General features: G+C 35.3%; 4 protein-coding genes across 12 annotated transcripts in view; 1 reads left to right on the top strand and 3 right to left on the bottom strand.

The window, feature by feature from the left end:
* Positions 1–37: 37 nt before the first annotated feature.
* Positions 38–3,186, bottom strand: LOC136782472 (eukaryotic translation initiation factor 4B-like). 2 transcript variants are annotated; one of them, XM_066741919.1, is made up of 12 exons: positions 3,032–3,186; positions 2,668–2,796; positions 2,279–2,460; positions 2,092–2,199; positions 1,812–2,019; positions 1,435–1,731; positions 1,110–1,356; positions 981–1,032; positions 774–900; positions 587–677; positions 433–508; positions 38–339 (listed from the first exon to the last, which is right to left on the bottom strand). In XM_066741919.1, the coding sequence occupies exons 1-12, from the start codon at positions 3,039–3,041 to the stop codon at positions 271–273; spliced, it is 1,596 nt and encodes a 531-aa protein (XP_066598016.1). In that variant the 5' UTR covers positions 3,042–3,186; the 3' UTR covers positions 38–270. The 2 variants fall into 2 exon arrangements, with proteins under 2 accessions (XP_066598016.1, XP_066598017.1); XM_066741920.1 differs by having other exon boundaries at positions 2,279–2,457.
* Positions 3,187–3,560: 374 nt separating this feature from the next.
* LOC136782417 (tubulin alpha-1 chain-like) lies at positions 3,561–8,397 on the bottom strand. 2 transcript variants are annotated; one of them, XM_066741843.1, is made up of 9 exons: positions 8,209–8,397; positions 6,002–6,224; positions 5,637–5,741; positions 5,240–5,436; positions 5,068–5,160; positions 4,804–4,989; positions 4,322–4,570; positions 4,045–4,208; positions 3,561–3,965 (listed from the first exon to the last, which is right to left on the bottom strand). In XM_066741843.1, the coding sequence occupies exons 1-9, from the start codon at positions 8,209–8,211 to the stop codon at positions 3,839–3,841; spliced, it is 1,347 nt and encodes a 448-aa protein (XP_066597940.1). In that variant the 5' UTR covers positions 8,212–8,397; the 3' UTR covers positions 3,561–3,838. The 2 variants fall into 2 exon arrangements, with proteins under 2 accessions (XP_066597940.1, XP_066597939.1); XM_066741842.1 differs by lacking the exon at positions 8,209–8,397 and adding an exon at positions 6,295–6,708.
* Positions 8,398–9,216: 819 nt separating this feature from the next.
* On the top strand, positions 9,217–13,803 carry Msh6 (DNA mismatch repair protein Msh6). Its single transcript, XM_066741983.1, has 10 exons — positions 9,217–9,444; positions 9,664–9,819; positions 9,896–9,987; positions 10,064–10,132; positions 10,205–12,139; positions 12,218–12,436; positions 12,508–12,687; positions 12,771–12,948; positions 13,040–13,191; positions 13,270–13,803. The coding sequence occupies exons 1-10, from the start codon at positions 9,303–9,305 to the stop codon at positions 13,531–13,533; spliced, it is 3,387 nt and encodes a 1,128-aa protein (XP_066598080.1). The 5' UTR covers positions 9,217–9,302; the 3' UTR covers positions 13,534–13,803.
* Positions 13,804–14,193: 390 nt separating this feature from the next.
* The window catches only part of Jupiter (microtubule-associated protein Jupiter), a 41,844-nt gene continuing 40,036 nt past the window's right edge, over positions 14,194–16,001 (bottom strand). For 4 of the 7 annotated variants that reach the window (XM_066741985.1, XM_066741986.1, XM_066741984.1 and 1 more), the window contains 2 exons: positions 15,197–15,513; positions 14,477–14,641 (listed from right to left, as the gene is read on the bottom strand). In XM_066741985.1, coding sequence (XP_066598082.1) covers positions 14,627–14,641; positions 15,197–15,513 — 332 coding nt within the window. In that variant the 3' untranslated portion in view covers positions 14,477–14,626. Of the gene's footprint in view, positions 14,642–15,196; positions 15,514–16,001 lie in introns of all 7 variants that reach the window. The other 3 variants (XM_066741988.1, XM_066741989.1, XM_066741990.1) reach the window with 2 other exon arrangements.

Raw genomic sequence — 16,001 nt, 5'->3', positions numbered from 1 at the left:
ACTGAACATTCATACCGAAATATAAAGTAGATACATAGATAAGCTGATAGATATAATAAGAGTAATAAAATAGATTAAATACAAATCAACAATAATTCCAGTTATGTATTACCATGCAGGTAAGGTTTAAATACGAATTAATTAGATAAGTATTTAATTGGGATAAAACAAAGTATCAATAGCATGTATATATATATATATATATGTATAGACCAATTGTGTGTGTGATGCATCTGGCACAATTTAATTGGTAACATATATTGTACGAGGTTAATCATCGATATTATCAGGATCCACGTCGTCGGGTAGCATGGAATATTTGTTGGAAGCTACAAAATTCTGAAAAAAAAAATTCGAACGCCTAAATATAGAAGTATTGTATAACAAGCGATATTTGAATGATTCGTTGCATGAAATTGAAGTTTTACTTACCGGAGCTTGATCATCTTTAGCTTTCGGCATTCTACTTATTTCGGCTTCTTCATCTTTCTCTCTGTCTCTGCGTTCTCTGTAAGAATGATCAATTTTTACAATGTTTCTGTTTTTTTTTAATATTATAATATACTTATATTGCTTAATAAAATACCTGTGAGGACCGCGAGATTCGCTTGGTTTATGTGGAGCTTTTGAAACACCCAAACGAGATTGAGGCGGACCTCTTGAATCACCACGCTGATCTATGAACCCAAATAAAAAGCGAAAATTATTATAAAGCAACCCATTAAAATGTAAACAACACAGAGGCCTAAAATTAAATAGTCGATTAAGTCTACCTGAGCGAGCGGGAGGATGTCTTTCAGATCGCCGATCCTTATCTTCTTCCGATGATCTCCACGTTTGCATTCCTCTATCTCTATCTCTATCTCTATCTCTATCTTTGTCTCTTTCATCGCGCCCTTCCTAATAATTGTATTACATGATTTTATGAAAAACAAGAAATAAGCAAAATCAACAAAAGATATTTATAATATGTTACTTACTCCATTTCTACGACCCCATGTACCTGTCTCCCGTGAGGTACGTTTTTCTTCCCTGAAATAAAAAGAACGAACAGTTTACAAATATACACTATTAAAAAAATAGATTGGTTTGATAAAAAATTGTCTTACTCTTCTTCCTTTGATTTTGCAAGACGTTCTTCAATTTCTCTTTCTCTAGCAGTCGTATCCACGGGCTTTGCTTCTCCAAATATATTCACTGCTGGAACTGGTGGCTGTGGTGCAAGTGCTGTTGCTGCTACTTCAGTTGCAGATATCTCTCTCTCTTCATTGGCTGATTCATCCTTGGTAACAACTGTCTCTACAGGTTTAGTGCGTGGCTGCAAATTCAATTTTGGCCTGGTTCTTGGTTCGGAAGCTGAAAAGAATTTAAAATCTAATATAATTTACAGAGAATTGAAACTTTTGTTAAAACAAAAATAGAATGCATTTTTACGCTTTGAATCAACAGGACCAGGCTTAAAACTTCGTGATGGGCCATCACGGGACCAATCAGAATCACCGCCGAAATTACGTCGTGGTCCAAAAGTACTACCTCGATCTCGGCTGCCTCCTCTATCTCCTCTGTCACCCCCCCTATCACCACCATAGCGCCACTCCCTTTCTCCCCTGTCTCTACCTTCATCATTACTTGAGAATTTCATTGCGGATCGACCTCTGTCAGCTCCCGTATCTCTGTCGGATACTGGATCTCTGTTACGCCACGCACCTGGCTTATTATCATATTCTGAACCTATTTAAAAGTGTTTATTAGTTTTCATTATCTTTTATAAGGATTAGAATATTCATAACAATTTTCCAGTATATACATACTCTCATGATCTCTGTTATCAAAGCGGCTACGGTAGCGATCATTATCCATAGCTGAAGTATCTTCTCGAGTACCACTCCTCCAATCGCCAGAAGTACGTTCGGGATCGTCATATCCATCTCTACGGTTGTCTCTGCCCATGCGTCCACCACGACGATCATCGTTACTGCTGTTGGAAACATCAATGCGTATTGGCCTATTTTTGATGGTCTAAAAAAAATGAGGTTGTAAAAAATAATGCTTCGATGTATTGTCTATGTGTATTCCCTTAAGAATACTCACAGTGTTTGAAATAGAAAGAGCATCAATTAAACTCTGACGATCTTCGAATTCAACATAACCATAACCCCTAAGTTTGTTAGAATCTCTTGGAAGTCGCATATTTGATACCTAAAATAAAATATAAATATCAATACTCTTTAATACAAATATTTATAATTTACATTCAATGTATAATGCAATTACGAACTTTCATATTTCCAAAAAATTCTACCAAATCGTCATCATCTACATCATATGGCAGATTAGATATGTAAGCGACGTATGGTGGATTTGTTGGTATATTTTCTTCATTAACACCAGGCCCTCTAGCAGCTCTAGGAGCAGTAGGTAATATAACTGGTTCTCGGTTGCTTCTTGTCGAGAATCCTTCTATTGCAAAGCAGGCATGTATGAAGACAGCAATCACATTATATGAAAAGAAAAGGGAAAGAAACAATAAATAAAAGCCAAATACATAACAAAACAAGAGAATGTAAGAAATTCAATGAAATAGGGACATGAGAAAAGAAATTTGCAAAAAAAATTAATTTTTATGAAGATTATGAAAATTGCAAGAAAATTTATTTTCAGACTCACCGTGTTCATCATCCACATCATCAGCCCAGCTTGATGTTTTTATTACTATGCCAGTGGTGGGTCCACCATTTTCGGATAAAAATGAATTCAAGTCTAGGGTTTTACCCTTCTTCTTTTTACCTTTCTTACCTACGAACAGATATGATTGCTGAAAATTTCTCGATCTATATTTAATGCTGCACGTTAAAGATAATCAAGTAAGCACTACAATCTCAATATTGAAAGCATGGTCAAATGCTGTGATAAGTTTGGTTAGGTGGAGCATGAAATGGAGCAACTAGTCTATCAAAATGATTTATAACTGGTTTCCGAACACCAATCGAGTCTCGAGTAAAAGATGTTTGTATTTTATCGTTAATCTTACCTGCAGACATGATTCCGACTTAAAAATATATGAAAAAGCAAGCAGCTCGTTTCCAAGCAGCCCACACGATCAACCTCGAAATCCGTGAGGCATGAATCGTCTTTTACAAAGAGTGACCACCGGCAACGGCTTTGATTCCCGTCGTCACTCTTTTACGGTGGTTGGAGTTTGGACCTTTCTGCTTTATAGTTTTGCCTTCAGCGTTACCACGCACACCACACCACGCATAAGAATCAGAGGAGGTAACCCAATAAAATTAAACGTCAATTCAAGCGGCAGAATGTCAAGCGCGTTCGCCAAGCCATTAATATTTGTCCAATTTAATATCTCGGCAATCAATTTTCAAATTAGAGATTACTCAAATTTCTTCAAAAATGAACAAATTGTATTAATAAACAAAACAATTTTCCTAAAAAATTTTGATAATTAGCCAAAATTTACGAAATAGTAAAAATATACAAGAACTGAAATTTAGAAATCAATAAAAACTCTTTTGTTTAATTATATATATTTTATACTTCTAATTTTTTTAAAATCTACAATGGATGCATAAAACATTATTACGCAGCTATATGATAAGTCCCTCTCGTGCACTTAAGAAATTATGAAAATGCATGCATTCAATTATGCGAAATATATATATATATATATATATATATGTTTTCCGATGATAAGTTTAAAATTATGAATAATAACCACAAATTCAACAGTCTATACATATATAACGTGTTACAAAGGTGAGTGCAACTATGTCCTTTATAAATATATTTAATATTTGTCTATACGTATTAGGAACTTGTATCTCAATCAGTATTCATCCTCCTCCTCGGTATTGGCCGCGTCTTCTTGAACCTCGCGATAATCCATTTCGAGCGCTGCCAGATCTTCTCGGGCCTCGGAAAACTCCCCTTCCTCCATGCCCTCTCCAACGAACCTATGCGAATACGGAAGCGAAACGTTAAAATTAAGAAGAAGAATAGCGATTAATAATTGAAACATTTAGGTAAACGGACCAGTGGACGAAAGCTCTTTTGGCGTACATCAAATCGAACTTGTGATCGATCCTGGCCCAAGCCTCGACAATCGCAGTTGTATTACAAAGGCAACAAACAGCTCTTTCAACTTTTGCAAGGTCACCGCCTGGTACCACGGTCGGCGGTTGGTAGTTAATGCCAACCTAGAAAAAAATTGATTTTCCAGCACGAAATAAGCATCCGCTCCGATTCCTTGGACAAAGCGAGGAATATTTATTATTTTTCTTAAATATATGAAAATCAAATAAAATGATACCTTGAAGCCCGTGGGGCACCATTCCACAAATTGAACGTGTTTTTGCTTCTTGATCATAGCGATCGCTGCATTCACATCTTTTGGTACCACGTCGCCCCTGTAGAGCATACAAACCGCCATATATTTCCCTCTTCGTGGATCGCAGTTCACCATTTGATGATTTGGCTCGAAACAGGAATTCGTAATCTCCGAAACTGTGATCCTCTCGTGGCCGGCCTTTTCGGCCGACAAAACTGGAGCGTACGTTGCCTTTCATAGAAATATTATTCCGTGAGAAAATGTCTTCGGCTGGGGGTCGATTGTGTATATAGCTTAACGTGAAAATGTCTACTTCCGGTCAAAACGAACCGATATTAAAATGAATCTAATTTTATAAATAAACGCGTGTGATTGTGGTTAATCCTTGATGAAGATTTTCACGAGAAGATATATACGATTGACCCCCTTGCCATAGTATTTTATCATAGGCGAAGTGGGCTCACGAGTGGAAAGTGAATTCTAGGGTAAGGCACGAGATTAGTTTGGAATTCCGTGAGGTCCACGTTGAGAGCTCCGTCGAATCTCAAACTGGCAGTTATGGATGAGACTATTTGTCCTATAAGACGATTTAAATTTGTGTAGGTCGGCCGATCGATGTTCAGATTTCTCCTGCACAGCTCGTAAATTGCCTATTGAAATCACCAGCACGGACAATGAGCGATCCTCTTATTTATTTTGGAATGTCGATGAAAGAAAATGAGTCTTGCCTGATTATCGACTATGAATGCAACTTCGCAGTGCTCCAACGTAGGATGAGTGTATAAAATCGCGTTGTACGGTTCGACCACTGCTGTTGACACCTGAGGAACATGTTTTAATTGAGCAATTTAGAAAATGATTAATTGAGCAGAAGTTATAAATTGGGAAAGAGAGGCTCACCTGTGGAGCAGGATAAATGCTAAAAGTGAGTTTACTTTTCTTGGGATAGTCAACCGATAATCTTTCCATAAGCAAACTGGAGAATCCTGATCCCGTGCCACCACCAAACGAGTGAAAGATCAAAAATCCTTGCAGACCCTTGCACTGTTCGGATATTTTACGTATTCGATCCATCGTGAGATCAATGATCTCTTTACCTACATTGGAATAGAAAAACATCTGCATGCACGAGCAAACAATCTCATTTTCGAATATGCACAATATACACTTTTCGAAAACATGTAATGTCCATATATACAAATGATCACTCGGATAATTATATAATTAAAATATTATTGTGAAATTCCAGTTATTGTAGTTATACGCTATATTTTGTATAGTGTATGTATATACTAACCTATCGTATAGTGGCCTCTCGCATAATTATTCGCAGCATCTTCCTTTCCAGTTATCAGCTGTTCCGGATGAAAAAGTTGTCTGTAGGTACCAGTGCGAACCTCGTCTGAGGCAAAAACCACGTTTCCTCGTTTATTTTCTCAGATAAAATTTTTAATAGAAATTTTTCTAAATTAACATGTGTAAATAAACCCTTTTAACACGAACTGCACGAAAAACGTTATTTTTACTAATCTCGGAAAAAACTGCGGAATAAAATTATTTCTCCTCAAATTTTTCACAGCATATGGATATAAATTGTAACAATGTTTGGTATAGGTTTAAAAAATAAAGTTCAAAGGTTTGAAGGAAGAAATAATAACGTACCTACGACGGTTGGTTCGAGATCGACGAAAACAGCTCGTGGCACATGCTTGCCAAGGCCAGTTTCAGAAAAAAAGGTGTTAAAGGAGTCATCACCATAACCCACAGTCTTGTCACTGGGCATTTGGCCATCGGGGTGAATTCCGTGCTCGAGGCAGTAAAGCTCCCAGCACGCGTTTCCCATTTGAACCCCGGCTTGACCGATATGGATTGATATGCATTCCCGCTAAACCAATAGTAAACGATAAAATCTCAACGTATAAAAAAAGTAACTATACATTTGACGAAAAACCCACCCTCTTCGCCATTACTGACAATTTAGCACAACAATGTTTGTTTCCAAATTTTCATTTATTCGCAAACTCGTATAAATATTAAATATAACTATCATTTCTTCATTGCAAGAATAGAAAATTTGCAGTAAAAATTAAGATAAAAACATTTTTTATTGTAAAAATCAAATGTTTATATTAATTGTCTCTTATATATATAGAATTAATATTTTAATAAAAGTATAAGCATTATATTTATCTAAATTATCAAACGATAAACCAATAATTCAGCACCATAATTTTTCATATAAATTTCCATTTTTTCATAAGATTATATAAATTGAACAATCTTTTGCATTATTGCAAAATTTTTAAATTTGCAAGATATCAAAATACGGTTTTGGAGTAAAAGTTTTGAAGATTGCAAATCGCGACGACAGGCGAGTGGGAACTGGCGGACTATGACAAAAGCTGGGTAATTTAAGTCTGAAACGATGTGTCTGTCGGTGGCTCGTAAATCGGACGGACATACTAATACCATCGTGTAGATATGCACCTTGACCTATCAGCCAATTCATAATTTAACGACGATCCAGAAGAAAGAACTTCGATGCTATCGCGGTGGCTTCTTATAGCTCCTTTCATTTCCGGTTTTTATGCACATGGTGTACTATATATAGGTATGAATGTCTAAAGGTAGAATATAAGATATAACGAATAAATGCAGTCAATTATCGTGACATCCTATTTGATCTCTGTCAAACATTTCAATAAAATTAAAAGTCAATCTAAAACGATATAATGTCAAGTGTGTTCCAAAAGCCATCAATACTTGTCTCGTCTCGTTTAATCATGATGAACTAAATTTGAAGCTAATGCTCATTTAAGTATAACAAAAATTATATTAACAAACAAAATAATCATTGCAATCATTTTTACTAATACTACTGTGCATTCTCCTTCATTATTTGCCAATTTATAATTTAACGACGATCCATAAGAAAGGAATTCGATATTATCGCGTTAGCTTCTGGTAGCGCCATCCACTTCCGGTTCTTATGTACATATAATACATACATATATAGTTAAAGGTATGCATGTTGGTAGGATATAATGCATAATTGTAGTCAGTTATTGTGACATCCTAGCCGGGCTCTTGCAAAAATCGATTGCTAAAGGGTTACTCGCGGTGTAACCATAGCAGCTATATCGAACTTAAACTTTAGAAACTCACTGTTGGAATTTCCTCCCCCATTCCTAGTCGATTAAACACTTGTAAAATTTTCGCTTCAAATTCTTTCAAACAAAATCTATGGCTATTAGTCTCCATTAACGCGAGATGGAAAAATTGAACAATTCTTATTGGCTAAAATTTAAACATCTTCAAAAATATTGTATCAATTATATTAAATTATATAAGTTTTTAAAAGTTGCGACTTTTATAAATATTATACTCTAATCTTTCTTTCGCACCTATTAATATTTCGCAGGGATTCAGTGTGTTAGTAACGTATGAATTTTAAAAGAGCGAAGAATCGATGCGTATGAAAAAAAACGTGGGAGTTTTTAAGGGAAATAAACTAATTGGAGTAAGCGGTAATTATAGGTTTACAGCTCGTTAGACTTTGGAGACCGGTTGGACCGCACATTGTTGTAAAATATACGAAACTCTGCTTAAAGAAAAAGAAAAGTTTATCGCAATGTAAAGTTATTCATGTATAGCAAGCATGATTCTCATATTAAAAAATTAATCAAAAGACGTCCCAGTTGGCCGACAAATTCCTTGAGCGAAACGGGAAATTATAAGTACCGCTTTGCATTTTAAATTTCAAAGCAAAGGCAAGCTAGCTTTTTAATAAATTACAAGACAAAATCGGGTGAGTAGTAATGGAATATGGAAATGAAAACGAGTGACGTTAAAAAGCAAGTGAGACGTACCATTATATCGTCCAATATTTATTAATGTAAAGAGGAAACGGCGCGCGTCTGATCACAGCACGCCTCTACTACTGCAGCACCTGACTTACTGAATACTTTTACCACTGCGACGTTTTCATATTCATAGTAACCGCGTGCGACGCGTTTATCCGACGCTTAAACTTCTCTTTCCTGTCTCACACTCCACCCTCCAACCCCTACTCTATTTCATACACACAATATTTTCGTAGAAATGTAGGATACTGCTAAATTGTGCTGCCAGTCGTGATAAATGTTCTATGTAATATTTACTCAACCTATACCTGAATATCGATTATTAACATTTAGCTTCAAAGATTGCTTTGAAAGCTATACTTTACCTCCATCCCTATGCACTTTCTCAGAAATGTGTCAAATGGCAATGGTAACATTTTAATAAAAAACTATGTAATTTGTACCTGTATATATATATTTGAAAAAAGATTCTTGGTATCTACTTAGACCGTGTTATAAATAGGTATGCTTATTCCTATGGGTAATCATTCATTATTATTATGGCAGTATAATATGATTAAATAATAAATTATTTAATTTTTAAAGTGGCAAACTTATCTGTTGTTCTCTTTGGCAATTTCAATGTTTAGCGCCATTAGATAAATTTATCGTACCCTTCTTCTCTACTGATGGTAAGTGAGTGAGTTAGCGGCATTGTTATCGCTCTTTACTCTTTATTCTTTGCTTAAGCAATTTAATAATCCTTTCATTTCTCTCTTTCAAAGTGGTTGTGTTTTATTGATTCGCTATGTTACGCTAAATAAAATATAGAATATTGTTGGTTGAGAACTCAGCGCTTCTTGAAATTTACCAATCCCATTGAGACTTTTACTTAGATCAGCTTAGCATAGTGCAACTCCGTGGTCTTCTTGGGACTGTGCTGCCAGTGCTGCCACCGTACTTATCTAGGGCATAATAGGATAGTTTTAAGAAAGCGAAATTCAAAGAGATTTTTGCCGGGATTTTGTACTAGTGAACGTATCGAAAAATCTGCTTAGTTAGTCTGTCATATATATGATTGTAATATATTTAATATAATTGTTTGAATAATTTATTCTGCAATGCCTAAAGTTAATACGTTGTTTAATTACTTTTCATCGCCGAAAGGCTCAAATACTCCAAAGTCGGAAAAATCGACAGATGTAAAATCATCCCCAGCACGATCCAAATCTGAAACACCGAAAAGGAAACAAAGGGACAAAGGTTTGTTTGATAATAAGTCTGTACATAATGAAGCACGTAAATATTATTGTAGTACGTGTTCTTAAATTTAATATCTTTACCTTGCACTGTCATTAAGATTAAACATTTAAAAATTGACAATTTTTAATGTTTGGAAAATTTGTGTATATACTTTATCATTCTCTTACAATTTAAACATTTTTTGTTTAAAAAAACATTTTTGATGTACTATATCCTTAGTGGAGGTGAAAAAGGGAAAAGAAAACCGCAATGTTGGAGAAAAGAAAAGAGCTTTGAAGAGTGATGAGGATGAAGAATCTTCGGTTAAACCAAAGAAAAGAAGAATTATTATTCCTTCAGATAACAGTGACGATTCTGGAGAAGATTTTAAGCCAGGTCAGCTTAAAAAATAATTTAATTAAAAGATGATATTAAATATTGTATAAGTCTATATTTTTTTATGATTTAACAGGATCTGATGATGAAATGGATGAATCTGATTCTGTTTCCGAAGGTATATCTGAGAGTGAGCTAGGAACAGAAAGTGAGGAGGAAACTCCAAAGGTAACTTTTTTTTCATCTCTATAATTCATACAAACATTAAAAAAATAATACCATACGATCAAACCAATTTTTGCAGAAAAAGGGAAAAGTATTTGCTACTCCTAAGAGGACACCAAGAGGAACATCTAAAAATGTGAAAGCTGCAGTATGCTTTTATAAATTATTGTTTATTGTTATAATTGATTGATTAAACTACACTATTCATAATGATTTGTAGGTTGCTACTGACAATCCGTCACAATCGAGTGGAAGTACTGCTGCTAAAAATCCAGACACTTGGCCACATTTGAAGTATGATTTTCTGCAACCAGACAAAATAAGGGATATAGAGAAACGAAAAACCAGTGATGAGAACTATGATCCTAGAACTCTATTTGTACCTTCAGACTTTTTAAGTCAACAAACTCCAGCAATGAGGCAATGGTGGGAGATAAAAAGTCGTCATTTCGATTGCATTCTCTTCTTCAAATTGGGCAAGTTCTATGAGCTATACCATATGGATGCTGTTGTTGGAGTCAATGAATTGAATTTAACTTATATGAGAGGAGAATTTGCTCATTCTGGTTTCCCAGAAATTGGGTTTGGTCGTTTTTCTGCTAGCTTAATCGAAAGAGGTTACAAGATTGCTAGAATTGAACAAACTGAAAATCCAGAAATGATGAAACAGCGCGTTGATAAAATGCATAAGCCTACAAAATATGACAAAGTTGTAAAACGTGAGGTATGTCAAATTAGTACAAAAGGTACTAGGGTATACTCAGCTTTGGATGTTGAGGCTTCCACTCCCAACTCCAGCTACTTATTATCGTTAGTCGAGGGACAAAGCTCTAACGATGCATTATCTACATTTGGAGTTTGCTTTGTAGATACGACAATTGGGGATTTCTACTTAGGACAATTTCAAGATGATCGCTCCAATTCAAGATTACTAACGTTACTCGCTCATAATCCTCCTGTGCATGTAGTTTATGAGCGTGGAAATTTATCGCAAGCAACAATGCAAATTTTAAATAGTATGTTAGCTTCGTCATTGAAAGACCCATTACAACGTGAAGTACAGTTCTGGTCAGCAGCAACAACTCTAAAAAAATTGCATGAAGGAGAATATTTCAAAGGCGAAAAAGATGAAAATTTCGAATGGCCTGAAGGCTTGCGTCCTTATCTCAACAAAGGAGATACTCTTGGTTTAACACCTGCTGAGGACAAAGAACTAGCGGTACATGCCCTAGGAGGCTGCGTATACTTATTAAAAGATTTTCTGTTGGAACAACAATTACTAGCACAAGGAAGATTCAAGTCTTATGTGCCTCCCGATGTTTATAGCGAAAATAAATCTCAGCAATCGAAATTTCCTAACTGCATGGTTATAGACGCGGTGACAATAAAAAATCTAAACATTTTTGGAGAAGGATCTTTAATAAAAGCATTGGACCATTGTTGTACTGCATTTGGCAAGAGATTACTGCGCGAATGGATTTGCCGGCCTTCTTGCCGTAAAGCAGTCATTATTGAACGACAAAAAGCTGTACAAGAATTGATTGATCAACACGAAATTGTTCAGAGTGCAAGGAGTTCGCTGGCTAATCTTCCAGATCTCGAACGATTAATAAGCAAGATACACCACCAAGGAAATGCAAAAAAAATGTTTAATCATCCAGATGGTCGAGCCATTATGTTTGAAGGCCATATTTATAGCAAACGCAAAATTAACGACTTTATTTCTGCTCTCAATGGATTTGAGCAGATGATCAAGATCGTAGATGAATTTCAAGGTTTTGAAAGTACTCTTATAAAGCAGTGTGTGAGGTTTGATTCTAAGGATATTTTTGAAGAGATGCAAAAGACTTTGGATTACTTTAAAACTGCGTTTGATCATGAAGAGGCCAAGAGTAAGGGAAACATAGTTCCTAAAAAAGGAGTGGATAGTGAATATGATGTAGTGCTAAAAGAAATTGCTCATATCAATCAAGACCTAAATGATTATTTAACCGAACAAAGCCGACATTTTGGTGTAAAAATAAAATTTCATGGTACCGATAAAAAACGTTTTCAAATTGAAGTTCCTGATTCGCAAGTTAAGAAGGTGGGGCATGGATATGAGCTTCAATCACAAAGAAAAGGCTTTAAGCGTTACTACACGGCTGAGGCAAAAGTACATTTATCAATGTTTTTTTTTTATATAATTCCACTCTTCATTTAATACTTAATTAAAATACATTAATATTTGCAGGAACTTCTGGCTCGCCAAATTAATGCTGAAGATACTAGGACTAAAGTACTTAACGATCTGAATCGAAGAATATTTGCTCAGTTTAGTGATAAATATGATATGTGGAGTACCGCGGTTTATAAATTTGCCGTATTGGATGTGCTTATTTCCTTCGCGGAGTATGCCAAAGGTGGTGAATTTTGTTTACCAGAAATTTTCGACGATACTGATGAAAAAGAGGTAATTTGAAGCTTCATCTTTTATTTTTAAAGAAAAACAAGTGCTACTTTAATAACATTATAAATACGCAGATCTTGATTGATATAAAAGAAGGACGTCATCCATGTATCGCGTCTGATAATTTTATACCAAACGACACTGTCATTAACACTGATGACTCTGCTTCACTTTTGATTCTAACTGGTCCAAACATGGGAGGTAAATCCACTCTAATGAGACAAGTTGGACTGCTTACAATTATGTCACAAATAGTATGTATACATTTGATATCGATCCCCATTTGCATTATTTAATAATATTGTGGAGTTTTTTAAATAAATTTTTCATTATTTAGGGAAGCTATATTCCAGCTAGCTCGTGTCGTTTGACCATAGCTGATCGTATATTCACTAGATTAGGGGCTAATGACGATATTCTGGCAGGCCAGAGTACATTCCTTGTTGAGTTAAGCGAAACTGCTACAATCTTAAAGCATGCAACACTATATTCACTGGTTCTGTCGGACGAATTAGGTAACATTTAGATTTTCCTTGTTCTATAGACATGTCAATACCATTTCATCATCAATTTTAGTTAATCGCATTTTTAAAATTTTCATTATAGGACGCGGTACTTCAACTTACGATGGAACAGCTATTGCTGCCGCAGTAGTTGATGCTCTCGCAAAGATAAAATGCCGAACTCTGTTCTCTACTCATTATCATTCTTTGGTAGAGGATTACAAGACTAATAAAGATGTTACATTAGCTCATATGGTAAAAATCATAAATGCATAAATAAGAATATGAATGTCATTAAGTTTAAAAGTATATTAACTCCACGATTTGATACAGGCATGTATGGTAGAAACTGAAGAAGAGGACGAAGTTTCACAGGAAACCGTGACTTTCTTATACAAGCTCAGCAAAGGAGCTTGTCCCAAATCATATGGATTTAATGCAGCCAGATTGGCTGGTGTACCACCTATTATCACAAAAAGAGCACACGAAATAGCAAATAAAGTAGAACAAGACAGTAATCAGAAACACATATTTACTTCTCTTTTCAAAGCCGATAATGGTGCTGCTATAAGAAATATCCTTGCTGGTTTAAATTAAATCGTGTTCCTCCATTATATCATATTTAAGAGTATTTTATAATTTTGTTTGTACCGACACTATTCGTTATTTTATACGTATTTAATATTTTTCGTAAATAAATTATGTTTATGACAATGTTGTAACTATTTCTCGATTCATTGATGATTACACGCTAATCAATTTTCTTTTGCTCAAGAAGGGAGACGGGAATAGACTGTGTGGAGATAAATGAGTTGTCCTGTATTGCTTACAAAATTTTATTTAGTGATTACTGAAGTATAAAAAAGCTATATATGAATACGATGCATTACAAAGTAATATCATTTTACTCACACCAAACGATGAGAAACTTTAAATGGTAAAAATGATACAAAGTGCATTGAAAATCATTGTGAAATAAATACATCCGTTACACGCGTACCATATAATAGGAAAAAGCATTAGAATTTTATTAAACTATATTGCATTGCCGTGTTATTGGCTACAATTGGTGTTACATTTTATATGGAGAATATTATCTCAGCTATTTAGTAAATACACAACTAATAGTACAATTAAATACTAGTAGTTTAGTCAATGTATCAAATAGTGAAAAGATGAACAGAAGAAAAATTAATAAACGATTTAACTACGATTTACTGGTTTATTAATTTAGGCATTATTTCATTGGGCGGGATGTGTCATGAATGTATTAAATTTATTTGCAAGAAAGGAAGAATTACAATTTTGAAAAATTCTTATCTCTCTCTGTTTCTCTCTCTCTCTCTTTTTCTCTCATCACATTAGAGCCAATAAATATATTTTAGTTACAATTCTAGACGTACATTCAATAATAAATATTTTTCACGAGTAATTTTAATTTCGAAGAAAAAACAATGTGTAACTCTTAAAAATTTTCTGAAGATTTTGATGAGGATTTCTGTTTGATCGATTCCACAGGTCAGAGATTACCAAAGGCCTGATGAATATCCACCAGGTGGTACACGGCTACGCGCCGCTGCTTTGGATTGTGGTGAAGAAGCCTCGCTAGATTTCTCGCCGCTGCTCGTGGAGCTTGGGCTCACGGTGCCATTTGTGACGCCATTGTCCAGTTGATCATACGTAGCTCCCGTTACGGGATTGACATCTAGGAAAATGATAGAAATTGTCAAGTATTACCGGTTACAAAGTTTTCAGTTAATACACTTATATATTTGTTTTTAATCATTTATAGAGACGTGAAACTGCAGTGAACCTTAAAAGATTGGCGAAGAATGGATTTATGTGACTGGAGACCTGCCAAACTTATGTAAATGAATACAAAAACTGAAAACTGAAAACTGAAAACAAAAAGAAAAAAGAAAACACAATAGCAGTCCAATGATCCAAAGGTCTACTGTCAAACCATAACATCAAATTATAGTAGAAAGAATGAAAAGCATACTGAAATCTAACTAAGACCTCTACGAGAATCAAATTCAGGACTACTTCATTTAAAACGCATTTCATAAATTAACAAAGGCTGAGAATAAATAAAGAAGAAAAGAAAAAATCTTTAAACTTACAAATAAGCGACGAGAGCCTATAACTGAGAAAAAAAAGGATAGAGTGTGTGGGTGATGCTGGGGAAAATGGGAAGGGAGAGAGGCGAGATGGAATGGTTGAAGAACGGGATAAGTTGTGTAGAATAAAAAAATGTTACCTCTGCACCTTCTCGGGGTGCGTCTTGGCGGGGTGATCTCGATTCCGAATCCGGTGACCGGGTTCCGAGTGATGCAGGTATTTCCTCCTGCAGAGGATTGGAAGATGATCCGCCAACCGACGCCAGGCAGAGCCAGCCAGGGCCGGGCCCGGGCGGCGGCGACGACACAAAGCGTAGCGTAGCGTAATACGCACACCAGCAGAGACACACAAACAGGAAGGGCAAGAAAGAGACACCACGTACCCAATACGGCCATGCATCGATACCATCGCGAAAAAAGCGTAAACAAACCCAGCAACCCAACCAACCACACATATCTGTTATTAGAGTAGACACACACGAATTACTTGGCGGGCGAATTCAAGGTGTTCAATTGCGATATACACACATACTCACTCACACACAATTTCTAATATTACTATTATTATTATCAAAACATTTTAATAATTAAAAATCGTTGTTTCCTCTCGTCAAATCAACCTAGATTTTCTTCTTAGAGCAGTATGTACAAAACATTGGACAAAATTCAATGCACGATCAATAATTAAATACCTTACATTCGCCCATATGAGGAAATTAATGGTACAGTGAAAGATGTACCTTGTATGTACTGTGTACTTAAATTTTATGACAAAAAAACGAAAAGCTCGTATGAGATTTATAGGGAGAAAGTTACAAGTATATTTATACCCGTTCTATTAGCAGAAACGACTCTGCGCTTGAAACAAAAAAGAAGCATGTCATAGAAATTAGCGAGGAAGCAAAATAAGCATTGAAGCAAGATGTAGAACTAAAAGATAATTGT

The sequence above is a fragment of the Prorops nasuta genome, unplaced genomic scaffold (assembly GCF_024137725.1).
Source record: "Prorops nasuta isolate Cenicafe-Biocafe unplaced genomic scaffold, Cenicafe_Pnas_1.2 PNAS00027, whole genome shotgun sequence".
NCBI lineage: Eukaryota > Metazoa > Arthropoda > Insecta > Hymenoptera > Bethylidae > Prorops > Prorops nasuta.
Note: the sequence above shows the minus strand (reverse complement) of the source record. Positions and strands in the feature narration are given on the sequence as shown.